This window comes from Canis lupus, chromosome 21 (assembly GCF_011100685.1).
Source record: "Canis lupus familiaris isolate Mischka breed German Shepherd chromosome 21, alternate assembly UU_Cfam_GSD_1.0, whole genome shotgun sequence".
In the NCBI taxonomy this organism is placed as follows: Eukaryota; Metazoa; Chordata; class Mammalia; order Carnivora; family Canidae; genus Canis; species Canis lupus.
This window is the reverse complement of record NC_049242.1, coordinates 42847160-42864609: the sequence shown is the minus strand read 5'-3', so window position 1 is coordinate 42864609 and position 17450 is coordinate 42847160. Positions and strand designations below refer to the sequence as shown.

General features: G+C 52.7%; 1 protein-coding gene across 9 annotated transcripts in view; it reads right to left on the bottom strand.

The window, feature by feature from the left end:
• Positions 1–2969: 2969 nt before the first annotated feature.
• The window catches only part of NAV2 (neuron navigator 2), a 724081-nt gene continuing 709600 nt past the window's right edge, over positions 2970–17450 (bottom strand). For all 9 annotated transcript variants that reach the window (XM_038569252.1, XM_038569245.1, XM_038569246.1 and 6 more), the window contains 4 exons: positions 16854–17050; positions 15609–15727; positions 9799–10002; positions 2970–6505 (listed from right to left, as the gene is read on the bottom strand). In XM_038569252.1, coding sequence (XP_038425180.1) covers positions 6380–6505; positions 9799–10002; positions 15609–15727; positions 16854–17050 — 646 coding nt within the window. In that variant the 3' untranslated portion in view covers positions 2970–6379. The remainder of the gene's footprint in view (positions 6506–9798; positions 10003–15608; positions 15728–16853; positions 17051–17450) is intronic.

Sequence of the window (17450 nt, the reverse complement as noted above, 5' to 3'; positions counted from 1 at the left end):
GGCCTTCCTGGTCATAGATCATCCCTCAGGGCACTAAAACTCCTGTGGGCTGCTGTGCCCTGGGGCTGAGGGAGCTTCAGGGGCGCCGGGGAAAGGTCTCAGGCAGGGCAGCAGGACACACGGGGGCTCGCAGTGGCATGCTGTCAGCACGCCAGGTGCCCACGGCAGGCTCAGATGGATCGAGGCATCAACAGCATCTGCTACAGCCCACACCTTGCAACGCTCAGGCCGCTCATTTGGTGCATCGAGTCCATCGTGCTACAGACCTACGTGCCCCTGCACCCATTGTGCAGCCCGATGCGGGGCTGGATCCCAGGACCCTGAGATCATGACCTGAGCCGAGGATAGATGCTTAACTGACGGAGCCACCCAGGTGCCCAGGTGCCCCTGTATTAAGTCTTGATATCTGGTAGAGAAATCCCTCTTGGCTTTCTTCTTCATTGGCTATGCTTCGCCATTTGCATTTCTAAATAGATTTAAAGCCATCTTGTCAATTCCATAAAACTGTGTTGGTCTTTTGAGTGGGATTGCATCAAATCTATAGTTCGTTTTGGAAAAACTGATATCTTTCTAACATTGACTCTTCTAATCCACAAACATAATCTCCCCTTTTCTTTGGGTTTTCCTCAATTTCTTCCCAACTTTTTATATATTTCTGTATAGAAGGCTTGCGCATCTTACATTTCATTTATTCCCAAGTATTAGATATTTTTGACGCTCTTAAGTACCTTTTAAATTCTTAAACTTGGGGATCACTGGGTGGCTCAGCGGTTTAGCGCCTGCCTTCAGCCCAGGGCCTGATCCTGGAGACCCGGGATCAAGTCCCACGTCAGGCTCCCTGCATGGAGCCTGCTTCTCCCTCTGCCTGTCTCTCTCTCTCTCTCTCTCATGAATAAATAAAATCTTAATAAATAAATAAATTCTTAAACTTATGGCTGCATATAGATGTTGATTATTTTAATTTTTTTTTCAAGTAGGCTCTACCTCTAATGTGGTGCTTGAACTCACAACCCTGAGACCAAGAGTCACGTGCTCTACTGACTGAGCCAGTCAGGTGCCCCAGTTCAGCTGGTTTTCATGCATTGATTTTGTAGCCCACTAAAGTACTCAACTCATTATTTCTAATTATCTATCTGTGAATTCTTTTGGATTCTCTAAGTACATAATGTTACAACAATCTGTGAATAAAAAGTTTAATTTTTCCTTTCCAATCCTCTTGCTTCACTCCACTGGTTAAGGGTCTCTTACTGTGATGCTAAGTGGTGACAGGTGTCATCTTTACCTGCCTCCTAACCTAAATAAAGAATATTTTACATTTTATCATAAAATATGAGGCTTTCTGGGGAGCCTGCAACTCTTGGTCTCGGGGTTGTGAGTTTGAGCCCCACACACTGGTGTAGAGATTACTTAATAAAATAAAAGATGCTCTCTATAGTTCCTACTTCTATATATTCCTTGTAAATATTTAAGACCTGCTGATTGCAGCCTTGTGAGAAACTCCAAGTCAGACGACCCAGCTAAACCACATCCAGGCTACTGCTTCACACGAACTGAGAGAAAACGTTTGTTGTTTTAAACTAAACTTGGAGAGTTACACGGCAGTAGGTAATGGGTGCATAGACCTCCCCTCCCACCTAAGGAGACTGCAGCATCATGTGGCAGAAGGGGCGTGGGTTTTAGAACCCAATACAATGGTTTTGAAGTCATCGTACCCTTTACATATGCTGATCCTATTACCTAGAAAACATCAGAACAGATTGTGTAGCAATGGGTGGAATATTTGACATGGGAAATCTTAGAAATTCAGGATATCTGGTTGCTGAACCATTGTACCAGCAACCCTTCATTTTTTTTTTTTAAAAGATTTTATGTACTTGTGAGTAAGAGAGAACAGGAATGAGGTGGGCAGAGGTACAGAGGGAGAAGCAGACTCCCCATTAAGGGGAGGACTCGACCCCAGGACCCTCAGGTCATGACCTGAGCTGAAGGCAGGCACTTAACCGACTGAGTCACCCAGGTGCCCCTTCCCCTTCATTTTTTTTTTTTTTTTTTGGCAGGCACTAAAAACTGCCTGTGTTGAACATCTGGATTCTCTCTCTCCCAGTGGTTGGGCCACTGCGGTGCATTATGGGGGTTGTACCTTATGAGTTCGACCTCTCACGTCACCGGCAGTTGAGTTAGCTGTGGAGAAATTATTTCCCATCGAGCCCACAGGCCTCACTTCAAGCCTTTAAAATCTTTGTGGCTGCTGTTAAAAGCAACTGCTAAGAGGTGATATCATCTCCCACCGCCTATGCCCTGCAACGGATGCCAGCTGCTCTGTGGAACGGGGCCCCTAAGATTAGAGGCAGCCCGGTGAGGCAGGATTTGGATTTGGAAGATGGGGCTGGAACTCCACCTCCTCTCCCTCTTAGCTGACAAGTGGTTTTCTCTGGGCCTGTTTTGTTCACTTGTAAGATGGAAGTAAGAATATTTATCTCCTTGGGGTCCTTTTGCAGATTATACTGGAGCATTTGGGAAAGCAATTTGGCTATTAATAGATATTCAATATTTTTTTTTTTTAAAAACACCTTTCATGTGCCAAAGCTGGACACTGATACAGCTTGCTGCTCCCAGCGTGGGTCATGTAGGGCCCAGAGCACGGGCATTGCCTGCACGTTGGTGAGACATCAAGACTCTGGCCACACCCTGGACCAATCAAGTCAGAATCTGCATTTCCGTAATATCCCCAGTGATTCATAAACTTGGAGAGGAATCCAAAGTTGTGCATTTCCAGGAAGCTCCACACAAGTAGCCACAAGTCAGATGAGAAGAAGGAGGAGGGATACAGATGGTCTAGTGACAAAGACAGGTTTGCTAGGGTTTGGGCCTCTCCCTGTTTACTGTATCCAAGGAAGAACGGCTCGCTGTTGGCGTGAAACTCAACTCCCACAAAGACTTGCTCTAGCACAGAAAAGCCAAACCACTAATCTGAATAAATAAGCATCAATTTTATTGAATCATGAATAATTTAAGACTGGTACAATCATCAGCTTTATTCTCTATGACGTGGGGCATGATCTCCAGTAGATCGATGGCAGATCCAAAAACCTCATGACAAATGAAAATTAAATAGGGAGGACGGGAGGGAAGGAGGAAGGAAACATACCGTACACAAAATACTCAATTCCTAGTTTTCTCTTTAAAAATGGCTAGAAAAAATTCATCAAAATGCAGCACTTTAATCGATTATTTACAATTTCTATGTTACAGTGAAAAAATGTACATCTTATAGGACATATTTCATAAACTGCTCCACTGGAAACAACTAGATTAAAACAGCAAACCTTCCATTTAATATCCACAAAGTTGGATTGTTTTTTTTTTTTCCTTTTGAAGTAGATTTACCACCATCAGATCTGAGTACACGGAATTCCGAAGTTGAAGCATCAACAGTAAAATAAAAAATGTCCCCAAGACACAACAAAGGTCTAGGCAAGTCTCGTTCCTTGTCCCACCCCTACCCCACCCCCAAACTTAAATTAAAAGATATTCCCATCTCATTTATGGCCTGTATAATTCTTGGCAGTTTGGGAAGAAGACTTTTGGCTTCCACTGGTAACTCAACGTAAGTGTTGCATAGAATTTCATATATTTTCAGAAAGTAGCCTAACTGTAGAAAAAGGCAAAATGGAAGCATTTCGGAACAGAGCCCTAAATGAGCACAAAGTCACTTTGTCAAAGGTGAGCGACACTAACGTAAAATATGACCGAAAGAAGAAATGTGCGTATCAGACAACCCTGCTTCCCGAAACTTGAGGAAGGACACGGAGTTGTGAATCACACGAGGGCTACGCGACTTCAAATCAACTGGTCACTAGTCAGGCAGCAGCAGAGACAAGAGGTCTCGGTTCTGAGCCTGGACCTGGTGGGAGGGAAGTCTGTAGGATAGGAGAGGGGAGGAGACAGAGAAGGTGTCCTAAAAACAAAAACAACAAAACAAAACAAAAAAAGGGTTTCAAATGATATTGGCAGGTGTCTACTCACAAGGTGACTGGGAAAACTGCCCCCAAGGAGAGGTCTATTTTACCTCCTCCCAAATTCACAGTATGAGCGTGTAAGGTCATCGCTGGGAAACAGATTGAGAAGGACCACTCTGTAGGTTTACCAGAAGGCTCAGGCTGTGGCCCGTGGTCACAGGCTAAATCCATGGTTGAAAATTTTTTTATGGAAAAAACAAAACAAAACAGGACAAGACACACTCACACACCCAGATGGCTAATGAAGGCTGCACGCGATAGCGTCTGAGTTTATGGAGATTAAATGAGCAAGGACAGCACGGAGAGGTCGTCCGTTCACCAGCTAGTGGGGTACATCCTCCTTTTTCCTTTGAGGAGGAAGAAAATGGGTGTCATCCAACGTCATGCGAGCAGTTTCAGGTCAAGTTCTCGTGGTGAGAAAAATGAGACAAAGTGTACAGAGATGGACCTTCAGGAATAGAAATGTGGAAGTTGGAATAATAAAAAACCCTGATCGTGAACAGAGACACCCCCACTGGGGTCCAGTAGATTCTCCCTGTAAAGCAGAAACAAACCAACTTACAGATTTACCACTACTCTCTGTAAAGAAACTACCAGTATGTTGAAGACACGTGCTAGCAGGGTATGTATCAGCAAGGTCATGCGGACTTGTAGGAACTTTTGCCTTTTTCTGCATCAGACAGATCGCTGTCCAGTCAGAGTGTTAGCTGGAGACCGATAAGAACCTAAAAAAAAAATTCATCTTTTTTTTTTTTTCCTTTTTCTTTTACCCTTGGTCACGCATCCACACAAATGAGTCTTTCGGATGAGAAAAGTCACCGCAACTTGAGTTCGCCTAACGAGTAGATGACTTTTTTTTAGCCCTGTTTGCTCTGATGGGGAAAACAAAAGAAAACAAAACAAAACAAAACAAAACAAAAAAAATCATGGACCCCAGGCAGGCACAACACTCATAAATGAACACGGTTAGTACAAAACCAGTAAGGCATCGCTTTGGGAAGGTCAGCACCGAAGAGGTCAGGCAAGACTCGTCCGGACGGAGGCCGGGGCTTCTGGAAGGGAGCGGCCTCCGGCCCCTCGTGGAGTTGCGTCACGTTGGTTCTGAGGAAAAGTGCAAGTCTTGTGCGAGGGGACCTCAGCACCCCACCTGAGGTTGGGGCTCGCACGCCTGAGGTGTCGATGTGCGTTCTGAAGCCTCGAGGACGAGAAGGCAAGGCCAGGTCCCGGCTCACCCGCGCGTGCAGGGTGGGGTCCTGGTCCACGAGAGGGGCCACGGCCACCCCCGGCCCCAGCAGGCCGTGGCGAGGGGCACAGCCGTGAGCGTGGACGCCCGGACAACCAGGACTCGGCAGGACCAAACCGAGACTCAACTCCTGCGGTTCTTTCTTTCACCAAAGGACTGATTCTGACCAAAGGTGGGGTGGGGGGCAGGGGGGTGGAGGGGGGGCGGTCTTCCAAATCAAAGAGTCAGGAAAGGGAGAAACTCCCCCTCATCTGCAAGGGGGTAAACCAGTTCTCCGAACAGACCAGCTCCCGCTGTCCGCGGTGCTCGGGGGAGAAACACCTGCTCGGCCGCTCGCGCACCCCACTCACGCTCAGCTCAGCAACCGGCTGGAGGCCGACGGCCCCGAAAGGTGCGGCCGAGCTGGAACAGGTGAGGATACCTCTCGGGCAAGGAGAGCACCATTTAGAAGGCAAACCCGACCGGCGAGCGTGCTGGGTGTTGCCCTAAGGGTCGCCCCGCGCGCGGGCAGCTCTGGGGTCTGGCGGGGGTGACCGAGCGGCGCCCCAAGTTAGCACCAGCTCGCCCGGGGGGCCGGCTGGGTGGCAGAGGGGGCGTGGGGGGCGCTGGCGGCGAGACCGGCCTGGAGGGTCGGTGCCGAGGGGCGGCTGGGAGGCCCGCCGGTGGGCTTGGTGGGCTCCGGCCTCCTCCGCTCCGGGAGGCTCACGGCAGGATGCGCTTTGCTTTCAGGGCTTCACGTGGCTTCTTGGGGTGGTTTTGTTTTTTGTCTGCTTGTTTGTGTTCTTTGTCCCCTTTTCATCTCAACGGTGATGATGCTTCCCCGAGAAGTGTTCTTCAGTGTCTTAGGGAGGTCACAGCAACAAGGCAAACGATAAGGGAAATGAACAGAAGGTAGTGCAGGTTCTCACTGTGGAAGGAAGTGGGGCCGAGGCGGCGGCCTGGGAGGCCCGCACCCAGGTCGAGGCTGGCGGGTGAGGGGTTCCGGGGAGCCCTGCGGCTCTCGTCGAGCTGCGGCCGGGGGCTGGCTCAGGAGGGCATCGTTGGGATGGGGCAGGGCACGCAGGTGGAGCAGGGCCAGGGGTGGGGGGAGGCGGGCCGGCGCCACGGCTGGCCCCTGTCACAGAGTAGACTCCAGGGACGAGTCCAGGATGTCGTCATGATGGCTGTTGCTGTTGGAGTCGCTGTCATAGCTCTGGGGGCTGGAGTAGTTGGCGGCCTCCTGCAGCCTCATCAGCATGTTCATCTGGGGACAGGGAGAGAGGGGGAGAGGGAGAGCGTGAGCGGCCTCCAGGCTGCCAGCCCTCCACCTTGGGCCTTCTCCAAGCTCGCGCTCCATCCTCCGGACTCCCCCTGGGTTGCAGCCCACAACGGAGGCCGTGGACACAACACCCGTGGCCTCTGGGCCCGGCTTCCAGGGTCCAAATCCTGCCTCTGCCATGTATGAGCCGTCTAACCTTGGGGAAGTTACTTTTTCTTTTTTCTTTTAATATTGTCTTTATTTATTCATGAGAGACACAGCGAGAGAAGCGGAGACACAGGCAGAGGGAGAAGCAGGCTCCCCACGGAGGAGCCTGATGCAGGACTCGATCCCAGGACCCGGGGATCAGGCCCCGAGCTGAAGGCAGACGCTCAACCACTGAGCCACCCAGGCGTCCCCAAATGCCCTCCTTGGGTAAGTTACTTAATCTTTTTGTGCCTTAGCTTCTTTGTTGGCCACGTGTGAATAATTGTACTTGTCCTACGACGTGGTGGGGGTGGACTGAATTAACATACGCAGAGCACAGAACACAAAATAGGAAGTCTTCTGTGAATACAATATTTATTTTTTATTTGGAAACAACACACTCTACCCAAGTGCGGCCCTCAAATGGGGTAAAGATGCCCCGAGCGTCCCTGCTGCTGGAACAGGTGCATTTAGTGCTGCTGCCATGGAGGCACATGGCTCCCCCTTTGGGGTACACCCAACCCGTGGGTACTTCTGGCTCTGGCCAGAGGGCGGCCTGGAGCCGGCTAGGCAGGGCCACCACGGGGGAGGCAAAGGACGGCACCAGTCACAAGCAGAGCCTCCAGGCACACAGAGGCCTAGATTTCAAGGAGGGAAACTCCGGGCCAATGACCTACGATCTCTGAGCCCCCAGACCCTCATCTGCAGAGCACCTGGATCTCCCAGGGCTGAAGTAGGGAATGAAATGACAGGATGCGCCTCAGAGCCTCAGCATAGGGCCTGGCGTGTCGCGTAGTAAGTGCTCAATAAATGAGATCTGCTGTTGTCCTCACCGTTGGACTTAAAGAGTTTAAAGAGTGTTCTTAAACCTTCCCTGTCTACAGTCTGTTGGTTATTTGCAAGTGAAAGGGGGGAACGAGGAACTAATTTTATTTGCAACGGTAAATTGTGTATTTTATGTGGCAAGGAAGCTAGAAAGTAGAGTCTCTCTGAGCGAAGGCCATGGAATCCAGCTGCTTCCTAGCCAGCTGCCCCTCAGATGCTGTGCGGTCTCCTGGGTGAGCCAAGGCACAGAACCACCATCGGGGGTGCCTACCTGCACCGCCACGACCGGGGGAGAGGTGGAGCCAGAGTACAGCGGGCGATCCTTTGCGGCTGCGATCGTTCACTCATCAAACGGCCCCAGTGTCCTTACGTACGTGTTCTCGAACAAGAACGAGTCAGTCCTATTTTCCTGGAGGCCTCAGTCTCATGAGCGAGAGAGAGGCCAGTAACCAAGAGAGCTATTCTAACAGAGGGACTTCTGGCCCTGGGCAGGGACAAACCCCAAGTATCTATTTGATAAGTGGCACAGCTCGCTTCTGGGGACCTGGGGTTGGAGGGCGAGTTCTGTGTGACTATCTCAAGAGCTTCAGGTTTTACCTAAACGCCCTTAAGTTGGGTCAGTGACACAAATACTCCTGAGTAAGAAAAGAAGGCCTGGGGATGAGGGAGTCCTTCTTCCCTCTAGGTATCTCCTAAATTTTATTTCTATGTAAGGAAAGAGCTCTTGAGCTTGCGGCCATAAGAATGTCTCCAGGACTCTGGTTTTAGCCATAATTAATGTTAGACATGGGCTTTTTAAAGTCTGATCCTTTTTATCTGCAAAACCATTGCCGTAAATACTATGCATTAGGTTGTGCGTAGTAACACATAACAACTCCCATTTGAAATATAGTCCCTGTTTGGGACGCCTGGGTGGCTGGCTCAGTGGTTGGGTGCCCGCCTTCAGCCCGGGGCGTGATCTTGGAGACCCGAGATCGAGTCCCACGTCGGGTTCCCTGCATGGAGCCTGCTTCTCCCTCTGCCTGTGTCTCTGCACCTCCCTCCCCACCTCTCTCTCATGAATAAATAAATAAAATCTTTTTTAAAAATGTAAGATACTTGGGCAGCCAGGTGGCTCAGCAGTTAAGTGCTTGCCTTTGGCCCAGGGCATGATCCTGGAGTCCCAGGATTGAGCCCTGCATTGGGCTCCCTGCATGGAGCCTGCTTCTCCCACTGCCTGTGTCTCTGCTTCTCTCTGTGTATGTCTCTCATGAATGAATAAATAAAATCTTTAAAAATAAATTAAGTTAAACATTGTTCCTGTTTAAAAAAAGAAATCTCCACAGGACCACAGCTCCTGCCTGCCACTCAGGAGGATGGCAGACAAGCCAAAGCAGTGATGATGATGATGATGATGATGATGATGACTATTATTATCTAGCAAATCAATTAGTCATTAAGGACAGAACAAGTCAGCTCTCTTTGCATCCTGCTGCATCCCTTATGAATACGTTCTTTCATCAAGTAATGCCAAGTTAACATTTTCTGCTGTGTTTTTCCTCTTGCCTTGGCTGCCAAGGGAGCTCAAGGGTAACGTGAAGGCATGATAATGGTCACTTATGTAAGGGAGGCTCTGGGAGTTGTGCTTCCACCTTCTTTAATAGAGCTTTTGATTTATTAGGCTTAATTTTGCAGTATGACCGTGTGTGGGTCTCAGGCAGGTGGAGAAGGCCGTAATGACGGTGTCACCGTCCCTAGTCCAGATTCTCCTCAGAGGGCCTCTACCTGCTTTCACCGCCACGGTGGGGTAAACAGCAAGCTCAGGCAGTGTGCAAGGCTTTACTCCCGTCAAGGACCTGGGGACCCGTACTCAGGCTTCCCTGTCCTCGAACCTCTCCTGGCCTGTGCCCCCCGTCAGCTGGCTTGGGCTTCTGCTCCGCAGCCATCGCAGCCTCTGCTTTTACCAGTGGGAGAGATCAGTGGGGCAGGACAGTGCCTGACAGGGGTGGCACTCAAAGCAGACGGGACGTTTAGGTCGGGGAAAAACCCGCATCTGTGACCTTTCACCTTATACGATAACAAGCTTCAGAGGGTCAGAGGCTGGAGCAAAAAACCGACACCATGGACGATACTACTGGCCGAAATGTGACTACCCTGGGGATGGGCCCCGCCTTCCAAAGCATGACCCTGGCTCAGTCCCATCTGTACTCCCAGCATGCCTTGTGTCATGACCAATATATAGTAAGTGCTCAGTGAATGCTGAGCTGCCCTGGGGGCTGAGGACTCACCAGCGGGTCCCCTTCAGCATCGCTGGGTGGCATCTGCTTGCTTGCAGACCCTTCCCGAGGCATGGAGTAGCCGTCGAAGCCGACATCCTCAGGCCGGAGCTGCAGCAGGGGAGGCCACTCGTGCTGCTGTGGGCTGGCGGCCCAGGGGTAGGTGTCCATCACCCACTTGGCGGGATCCTCCCAGGGGGCCCGCCTTCCATAGAGCTGAAAACAGGCAAAGAAGGAATAGTCGGGGAGTGGCCCGACACCTCTTCCGCAGCCCCGGCTTTGCAGCTTTCTGAGGAACTCCACAAGCCCAGCATCACGCCTTCTGTGACGGGAGGAAATCCACTCCCAGAATTCCAAGGAAGGAAGTCACCCAAGCTACACACCGCTTGGCGTGCTAAGACTGAAGCCGACACGCCCGAGGGGTCACAGGTGCTGGCTTGGAGTGAGGCTGACCTGGGCCCGCATCTTAGCCCTGCCACTGCCCCGCCGTGTCACTCTCAACTCTCAGCGTTGCTGACCCAACCTGAAAAGTGGCCTCCACGGGGCGGGGTGGGGGGACCCCGTGTGATTCGAGGCGGTTGCCAACTCCTGTGGTGTAAATACTCCTACTATGGCCAAACTACCCGTGTGGAATCGCTGGACTTGGAGCTGGAAGGGGGTGCTGACTGCGAAGACGACCTCCCACACAGGCGGAGCGCTGGGCATCCACACCGCAGCGGTTACCAGCGGCCCCGGTGCGACGAGAGCCCATTTCTGGAAGCAGCTCGGACTCTCAGGGCCCCTCCAGCAGCTCTGGGCACTTTGAAAGCAGCGCACTGTTCAGAGGGTATGCGCGGGTGTCGGAATTTTAAGTCTCTCCCTCTCTCTAGTATTATCCTTCAAAACTGGCCATGACAACTAACAGAAAACTACTTTATCACTTAATTTAAGGCCTTTTCTTAAGCCTTAAATATTTAATGACGAAATTATTCCAGTGACTTTTACTATCAATGCCAGGAAACCCGTACCCTCTTTCGGGGACAGAAACCCCGGCTGCAGCACCTCCCCAGGCGGGGCTCTGTAGGAGACAGCCAGGCGTGTCTTCGTCCTCTCCCTCTCCGAATGCCACCACTGCACCCACATCTTAGAGCTGACGGGGTGTCTGCAGGGCTTTACAAATATCACGTCTACCTACCAGCTGACTCCAAGGGGAAGTACTACTACCCGAGTCCCCCAGGTGAGGGGACAGGCCCAGGGAGGAAAGGCTGCAGAACGGGAATCCGAGTCTGTCCCGCTCCTCGCGCCACTGAGTCTGAGACGTGGGAGGTGTGCTGGCTGTGGCTCTGGGAGGCACCCCCTCTACAGGGCGCCGCGGGGTATAAAGAGCAAAGACTCCCAGACCACAATGTCGGCTCCTTCTGCCCTCCCACGACTCCTACAGGTGAGAGACGAGAGGGGACTTGCTGAGAGAACACAGCTGAGCTCTGACTGTCCGGACAAACCACACCTATCCAGGTCAGAGGCTGCCCCAGCTGGAAGGAACTGGGGTCACCTGGCCTCACCTACCAGGTGGGGTTGTCAGGGCCTAAGCAGAAGCGCCAGGCATGAAAGGTTATGGAGAAGAGCTGGATTCAAACCCAGGACCTCAGCTTCCTTCTCTGGGCCTTTCTTTCCCGCTCCACCCCTCCTGACCGAGTCCACTTGGTATCTGCAAGAGCCTCACGACTCCGCCAAAACCAGAGCCGGGAGATGCAGACCAGGCTGTCCACCAGGTAAGGATGTGTCAACGTGGCTGACTCACGATCGCCCACGGCACCTCTGACCTTTATGTATGATTTGTTGGGGAAGCCTCCCACCCTGGCGGCCTGGCACACGGGCTTACCCACCGCTCCCCCATTAGCGACCGGCTCCTGCTGCACTCAAGACGCACGCAGCCTATGACCTCACTGCTTTCTCAGACACTTGCACCCCTCCCGTCTAGCACCCCGGCCCTGTCTGCCACTAAATCTTCCTTATCCTGGGGCAGTGGTGAGCTTCAGGCCTGAGAATTCAGTCTGGTGTTCTAAAGGCAATTCACAGTCTGGGCGAGAATGGATGACGTGAAGGTGTGCGTGTGTGCACATGTGGCTGTGCCAGGAGGGAGAGGACACACAAGCACTAGGGGGAGATTCAGAACGGAGGAAGGCTGTCCTCGATTAGAAATATTTTTGCAGTTTTAGAAGTTTCTCTCTCCAAAGGGAGGATTGGGCCACTTTTCCCAGGCCAGATCTCACGTGTGAGGCTGAACCAGGGTCTGACTTCTGGAGCCAGTCTGGAGGAGGAGAGGCTCAGGGCTGCAGAGCAAGAGGCTGAGACGTGGAGCTCGTCAAGTCCTTAGACATAATATGGCCCATCATATTTTTAAATACTGTCTCTTCCCCTGACCCTACCACTGAGTAGCCGGAGGACCTTCGGGGCTCCGCAGAAGCCAGCCGGAGAAAACACTCTTCTAGTCTAAGCTTTTCAGATCACAGGGAACCTGAGGCCTGTAGACAGGAGACCTGCCCAGGGTCTCAGGTCGGGTCATCTGATTCATGGCCCAATGCTCTCTCCTTCCAGCAGGGGAACACAGGTCTCTGGAGTTGCTCCAGACTTTAGACACTTTAGACTAAATGTTTATAGTGATAGCTCCAAGGGGGAGCAGGACTGGAAACTGAGTCATAAGACAAATGTACGTCAGGCACACGTGAACATCATCTGCAAGAACAGAAAATATTTTTACAAGCCTCCACACTTGCCACTCGACATGTTCGAGACTGGGTGATGAATGGCTGGGTAAGTACCGTGGCAAGCAGAGGAATGATCATAAAAGCTCCCCCGCCCCATCGCGGAGCCCTGAGGCAGCTCTGCGGAGCACCGGAGACAGCTGGACAGAGACAGACAGATGGGACATTCACTTTCCCCTAGGCAGGGAGGGGCCTGGCATGCCCACTGACTCAGGGCTCAGACAATGAGAACTAAAACCTGGGCCTCTGTGAGCCTTCTGACTCCACAGAATGTACGGAGCTGCCAGGGGGACATGCCTACCGGCCCTGAGCCACAGTGCGTGGTCCTCATGGGCCCTGCACGCACATGTCAGGAGTCAAGGACCCTGCACATAATGAGCATGGACTCAGAGTAACCCAGGAGCAGTGGGGAATCAGACATTTTTTTTTTTTTTTTTTAAAAGAGGAATCCTTTTGTTAAATGAAATCTGATGTGGAGAACCACTCTACAGAATACAATACTTTGTTCCCTGAGCTACCTGAGGCTTCTGGGAGTGATGGGGTTCCTCGGGGCAGCCTGAAAATCACAGAAGTAATGGAGTAGTCACCAGACCTGGCTCCAACGATGGCTCATCACACCCCACTGAGTGAACTTGGATAATCACCGAAAACTCTCATGAGCCTGGTCTTCTCATCTATGAGCCACTGAGTACTCACTGGGCCGTTAGAACTAAATGAGATCAAGCACATCGCAGCGTCCAGCAAGTAGCAGGCCCTCGGTAAGTGCCAGCAGACGTTCCTTCAAAGCCAGCGGCCTGAAGAACTCACCAGGTTTCCTCAGGAATCAGTAGATTCTGGGGTTTTCCTGGGCTTCTCGGGATCGTGAGGTCACAGGTTAGGGCAAGGTGGCTCACCTTTGAGCAACGTGGTACAGCGCTAACTCTGGCTGCCTCCCCTGCTTGATCCCACACTCTTGAAAGATGGTCTTTCAAAGGACCTCACAGCAAAGGGAAGCAATGACTTCTTGCCTCACGTTGAACTGGTAAGTCCCATGAGATGTGGCAGGTCTCTGTTCCCTGCCCCCAATGGCCTGTTCTACAGCCATCCCCAAATCCTGTCAACCTGTTGCCTCCTCCCTCTTGGTGGGAAAGAGGCCCAATGCTCCTTTGCCGTGAACTCCAGGAAGGGCAGCTTAGACTCCACCTTTATAGCCGTGCCCCGAAGGCCGCCTTTGAAATTCAGGCCCAAAGGAGCAGGGTCTTGGCGCGTCCATCCTTGGTGAGGACCAACAAGGGGCCAGTTGATGCGTAGTTCAAGGCTGGAGCACAGTCCGTCTCCACTCCCGGCTTGTGCCTCACTGTGCATGGGAGGCCCTTGTGCAACAGAGCCCACGGCTTCTTCCAGGCACACCCTGAGGTCACTCCCTATCCCTCATCACAAGATAAATTCGGAGCAAAGCAGCAGCAGATGAACAAATGAAAGGTAAGGCAGAAATAAGAGGAAATGGAGGAAATGGTGCGCTTCCACCCCTAATTCCCTCTAATTGCGAGCCGTGTGGGGGTCTCCCGGGGAAGCCGGGCACACCGCAGCCCCTGGAAGTCAGTAATAGAGAGGAGAGGGGCTTCTGAAATGAAACAGACTTCCAGAATCCAGCATGTGGGAGATGCTTTCAGTGGCCTAAGAAGAGGAGTGACTGCATGGCTGCTGAGGTTTGTGGCCTCACAGATCATCTGACTAAAGACTAACTTGGGGTCTGTCGACCCAGGTCCCTGAATTTACCCACCCAGGGAGGTTCAAAGATCTGAAACCCCTCAGACCTCTCTTCATGAAAGCTACATGACGCAGGAGAAATGCTACCATCAGTGAATGAGCTTCACACACGGCTAACCAAGGACTTGGGGCTGACCAAGTGACCGCCTAATTTCTTGCTACGTCGCCTTCACTACGCACTTCTACTTCTACACAGTGGCCTGCATTTGCAGGACCCGTGCTCCCATTCAATGAAACAGCAGTCACAGAAAGCAGAGTACGTTCTTTGCCCAGGTCTTCACGTCCCGAGCGCCTCTGAAACCATCGGCGCGGCTGCCTGTCACGTAGCAGTTGCATATTCACCAGGCTTGGCCGGACGTACACAAATGACGAATAGAGACTGCAGCCATTCCCGGGCTCCACCCTACACGCATGTAGGTGTGCCCCCTCCTGTGTCCCGCACCGGCCCACGGCAGCCTCTTGTCTCTCCAACTGCCCAGGAGCCCCTGGGAACCGGGCTGCTTCCTGGATTCTTCAGCTGCGCCCATCGCCTGCTCCAGCTGCCTGAAGGCTCCACAGCGACACTGTCGCAAGCTCCAATTTAGTGCTAAGCCTCTGTCATTCAACGCTGGGCTGAATGAGAAATGAAGGATGCTGCCCTTCCAGTTGCAGGGCAGGGACATGCAGCCTCGTGGGCCCCAGGGGCATATGGGTGGGGGAGAGGTGGGGTGGGCACGGGTGTCCTGGTGGCAAGTGCTGAGTGCAATGGGGCTGAGGCCTCAGAACCTGGAATCCAAGCTAGAGGCCCGGACTCAAATCCCAGATTCCTTAAAGTGTCACTTTTATGACCTTGGGCGAGTCACTTACTCTCTTGGAGTCTTAATTTTCCCCTCCTGAAAAATGGAGGAAAAAAAAAAAAATCTCTGCTCAAGACCCAGGATTGATGCAGGGCTTGAGCTGACCTGCAGACAGGAGAGTATTTTGCAAACTGTACGCTTCCATTTCTTGGGCACTCACTGTGCTGAGCACTGCGTGGCCGGGCCTGCATCTAACCCTCGCAATCACGCCTCGCGGTGGAGACCGCTGGCCTCCTCTCCCAGCAGCGAGGGCGCCGCGCACAGAGAGGCTGAACCGCTTGCCTGCGGTCACACGTAACAGTGGCAGAGCCAGGATTTGCATCTGTCCTACTCTGTGCTAGCCTGATGGCCTCCCCGCGGAGGGGTAGTCACGCCATGTCGGTCAGAAGTCTGCAGGAGAAGGTAACGGCAGCTCCTCTGGTCCCCAGGACAGTCCCGGCCCCCCACCCGGCCTCCCAATTTTGAGGAGGCTGCTAGCAAGTGTGCTGCTCACCTGGAGTCCTTCTCTGACGGCTTCCAGGAGATAGGGGATAATGGAGTAGTTCCACAAATCAGTGAACCATACCCTCGAGCCATCCACATCGATGGGGCACGACAGGAAGAGCCGGGGGCCTGGGGACCACAGGGAAAATCAGTCAGAGCCGAAGTTGGGGGTTAAGAGAAGCCATGGTCCGAACAGACCCCGCAGGAGGGACCCCATGATTTTCCAGATGATGGCACAAGTACCAGCTGCCGGGTGGTGGGCACAGGGCAGGACACCTGGAACCCGTCACCCCACCCTCGGATCTCTCTCCCCCAGAAAGTCATCCAAAAGAGAGGAGGGGCTTTATGGAGGAAGGTGTTCACCGCAACAGGATTAACCCTGACCGCTGGCAAGAGAAGCGCACTCCGTGTCCGAGAGAAGAGAAACGGTTTACGCAAATGGTGTACAGCCCCATTCGATTATCCTGCAGCCTTTGAGAGGGACTGTGAAAACGGAGCAGCAGCACAGTTGCTCAGGAGACAACGTGAGATAAAAAAGAGCATCCTGGGCAGCCCGGGGGGTGCAGCGGTTTAGTGCTGCCTTCGGCCCAGGGCCTGATCCTGGAGACCCAGGATCGAGTCCCACATCGGGTTCCCTGCATGGAGCCTGCTTCTCCCTCTGCCTGTGTCTCTGCCTCTCTGTGTCTCTCATGAATAAATAAATAAAATCTTCCAAAAAAAAAAAAAAAAAAAGGCATCTTGTGTGCATGCTATGTTTGCCACCACACAAAGCATATGCTTCTGGACGAGGGCAGAGAACAGAAGCTCAAATTAAAGCTAAGATGGTGGGATGATCGTCGTCTTTCCTTCTCTGAACCCTAAGCTTCAGGAATGTTGATAGCATTTTATTTTTAAAGTGGAGCCAATGTCGCCGGGTGGTTTGCGCTCGGGGGAGCCTCGTGGTGGGGGCTCCTCGCCCAGCCGGCAGTGTTTACATCAGCCCGGGCGGGATGCGGGTCTGTGCTGCTGATGAGCCCCGGTGCACTGGGCAAAGAGGGGGACAGAGACACAGCACCCAGGGTAGACGACCGGCAGTCCGGGGTCTGCCTCGGGCTGTGATCCTCCCTCTGTCCCCTTCTCATCCATGGCGACAGTGCGGCCTCTGGCTGACTTGCACCTGCCAGTGCTGTCCTGGCCAGGGCCCCGAGGACACTCATCTGAGGTGGCCGGAGTGCCAGGAGCAGTGCCTGTCCCCCCACCCCAGCCTCCCACCTACCTATGGTGACATCTGAGGAGCTGTGAGCCTCCAGGAAGCGGTTGAGGTGATGCCAGACCTTGGGAATCCAGTCGATGATTTTCACCAGCTCCATGTTCCGCACCCGCCCACTGATCTCTGTTTCCATGAGCTTCCGCCTCAGGAACCGGCCTAGGAAGCCCTTCACGGGCTCCGTGTGGTTGGCACAAAGCACCCACCTGCAGGAGAGTCAGCAATGCTTTTCAATGATGAGGACTGACAAAAACGATCCCAGCCTCCCCAAAGCTCAGCTCCTCAGATCCGGAAGGCGTCTATGTTACTAGGACAGGCTTTACTGTGCACCCAACACTGCTCTGAAGGCTGCACACACAGCGGCCCTGTGATGGAGCTGTGACCGCCATCCCCCTTTCACAGACGGAGATGCTGAGGCACAGACAGGTTGCACCACTTATCCAGGACCAAAGGGCTACTTAATAGAAGGGCTAAGATCAGAACCAAGATGGTGCAGCTCCAGAGTCGGAGCTCTAACCACTGAGCCTGCTGCCTCTCGTGCTGGAAGTCAGGCCCTGGGCTGGCCTCTGGAGCTGCAACAAAGACTAAGACACAGTCCGGTTCCCC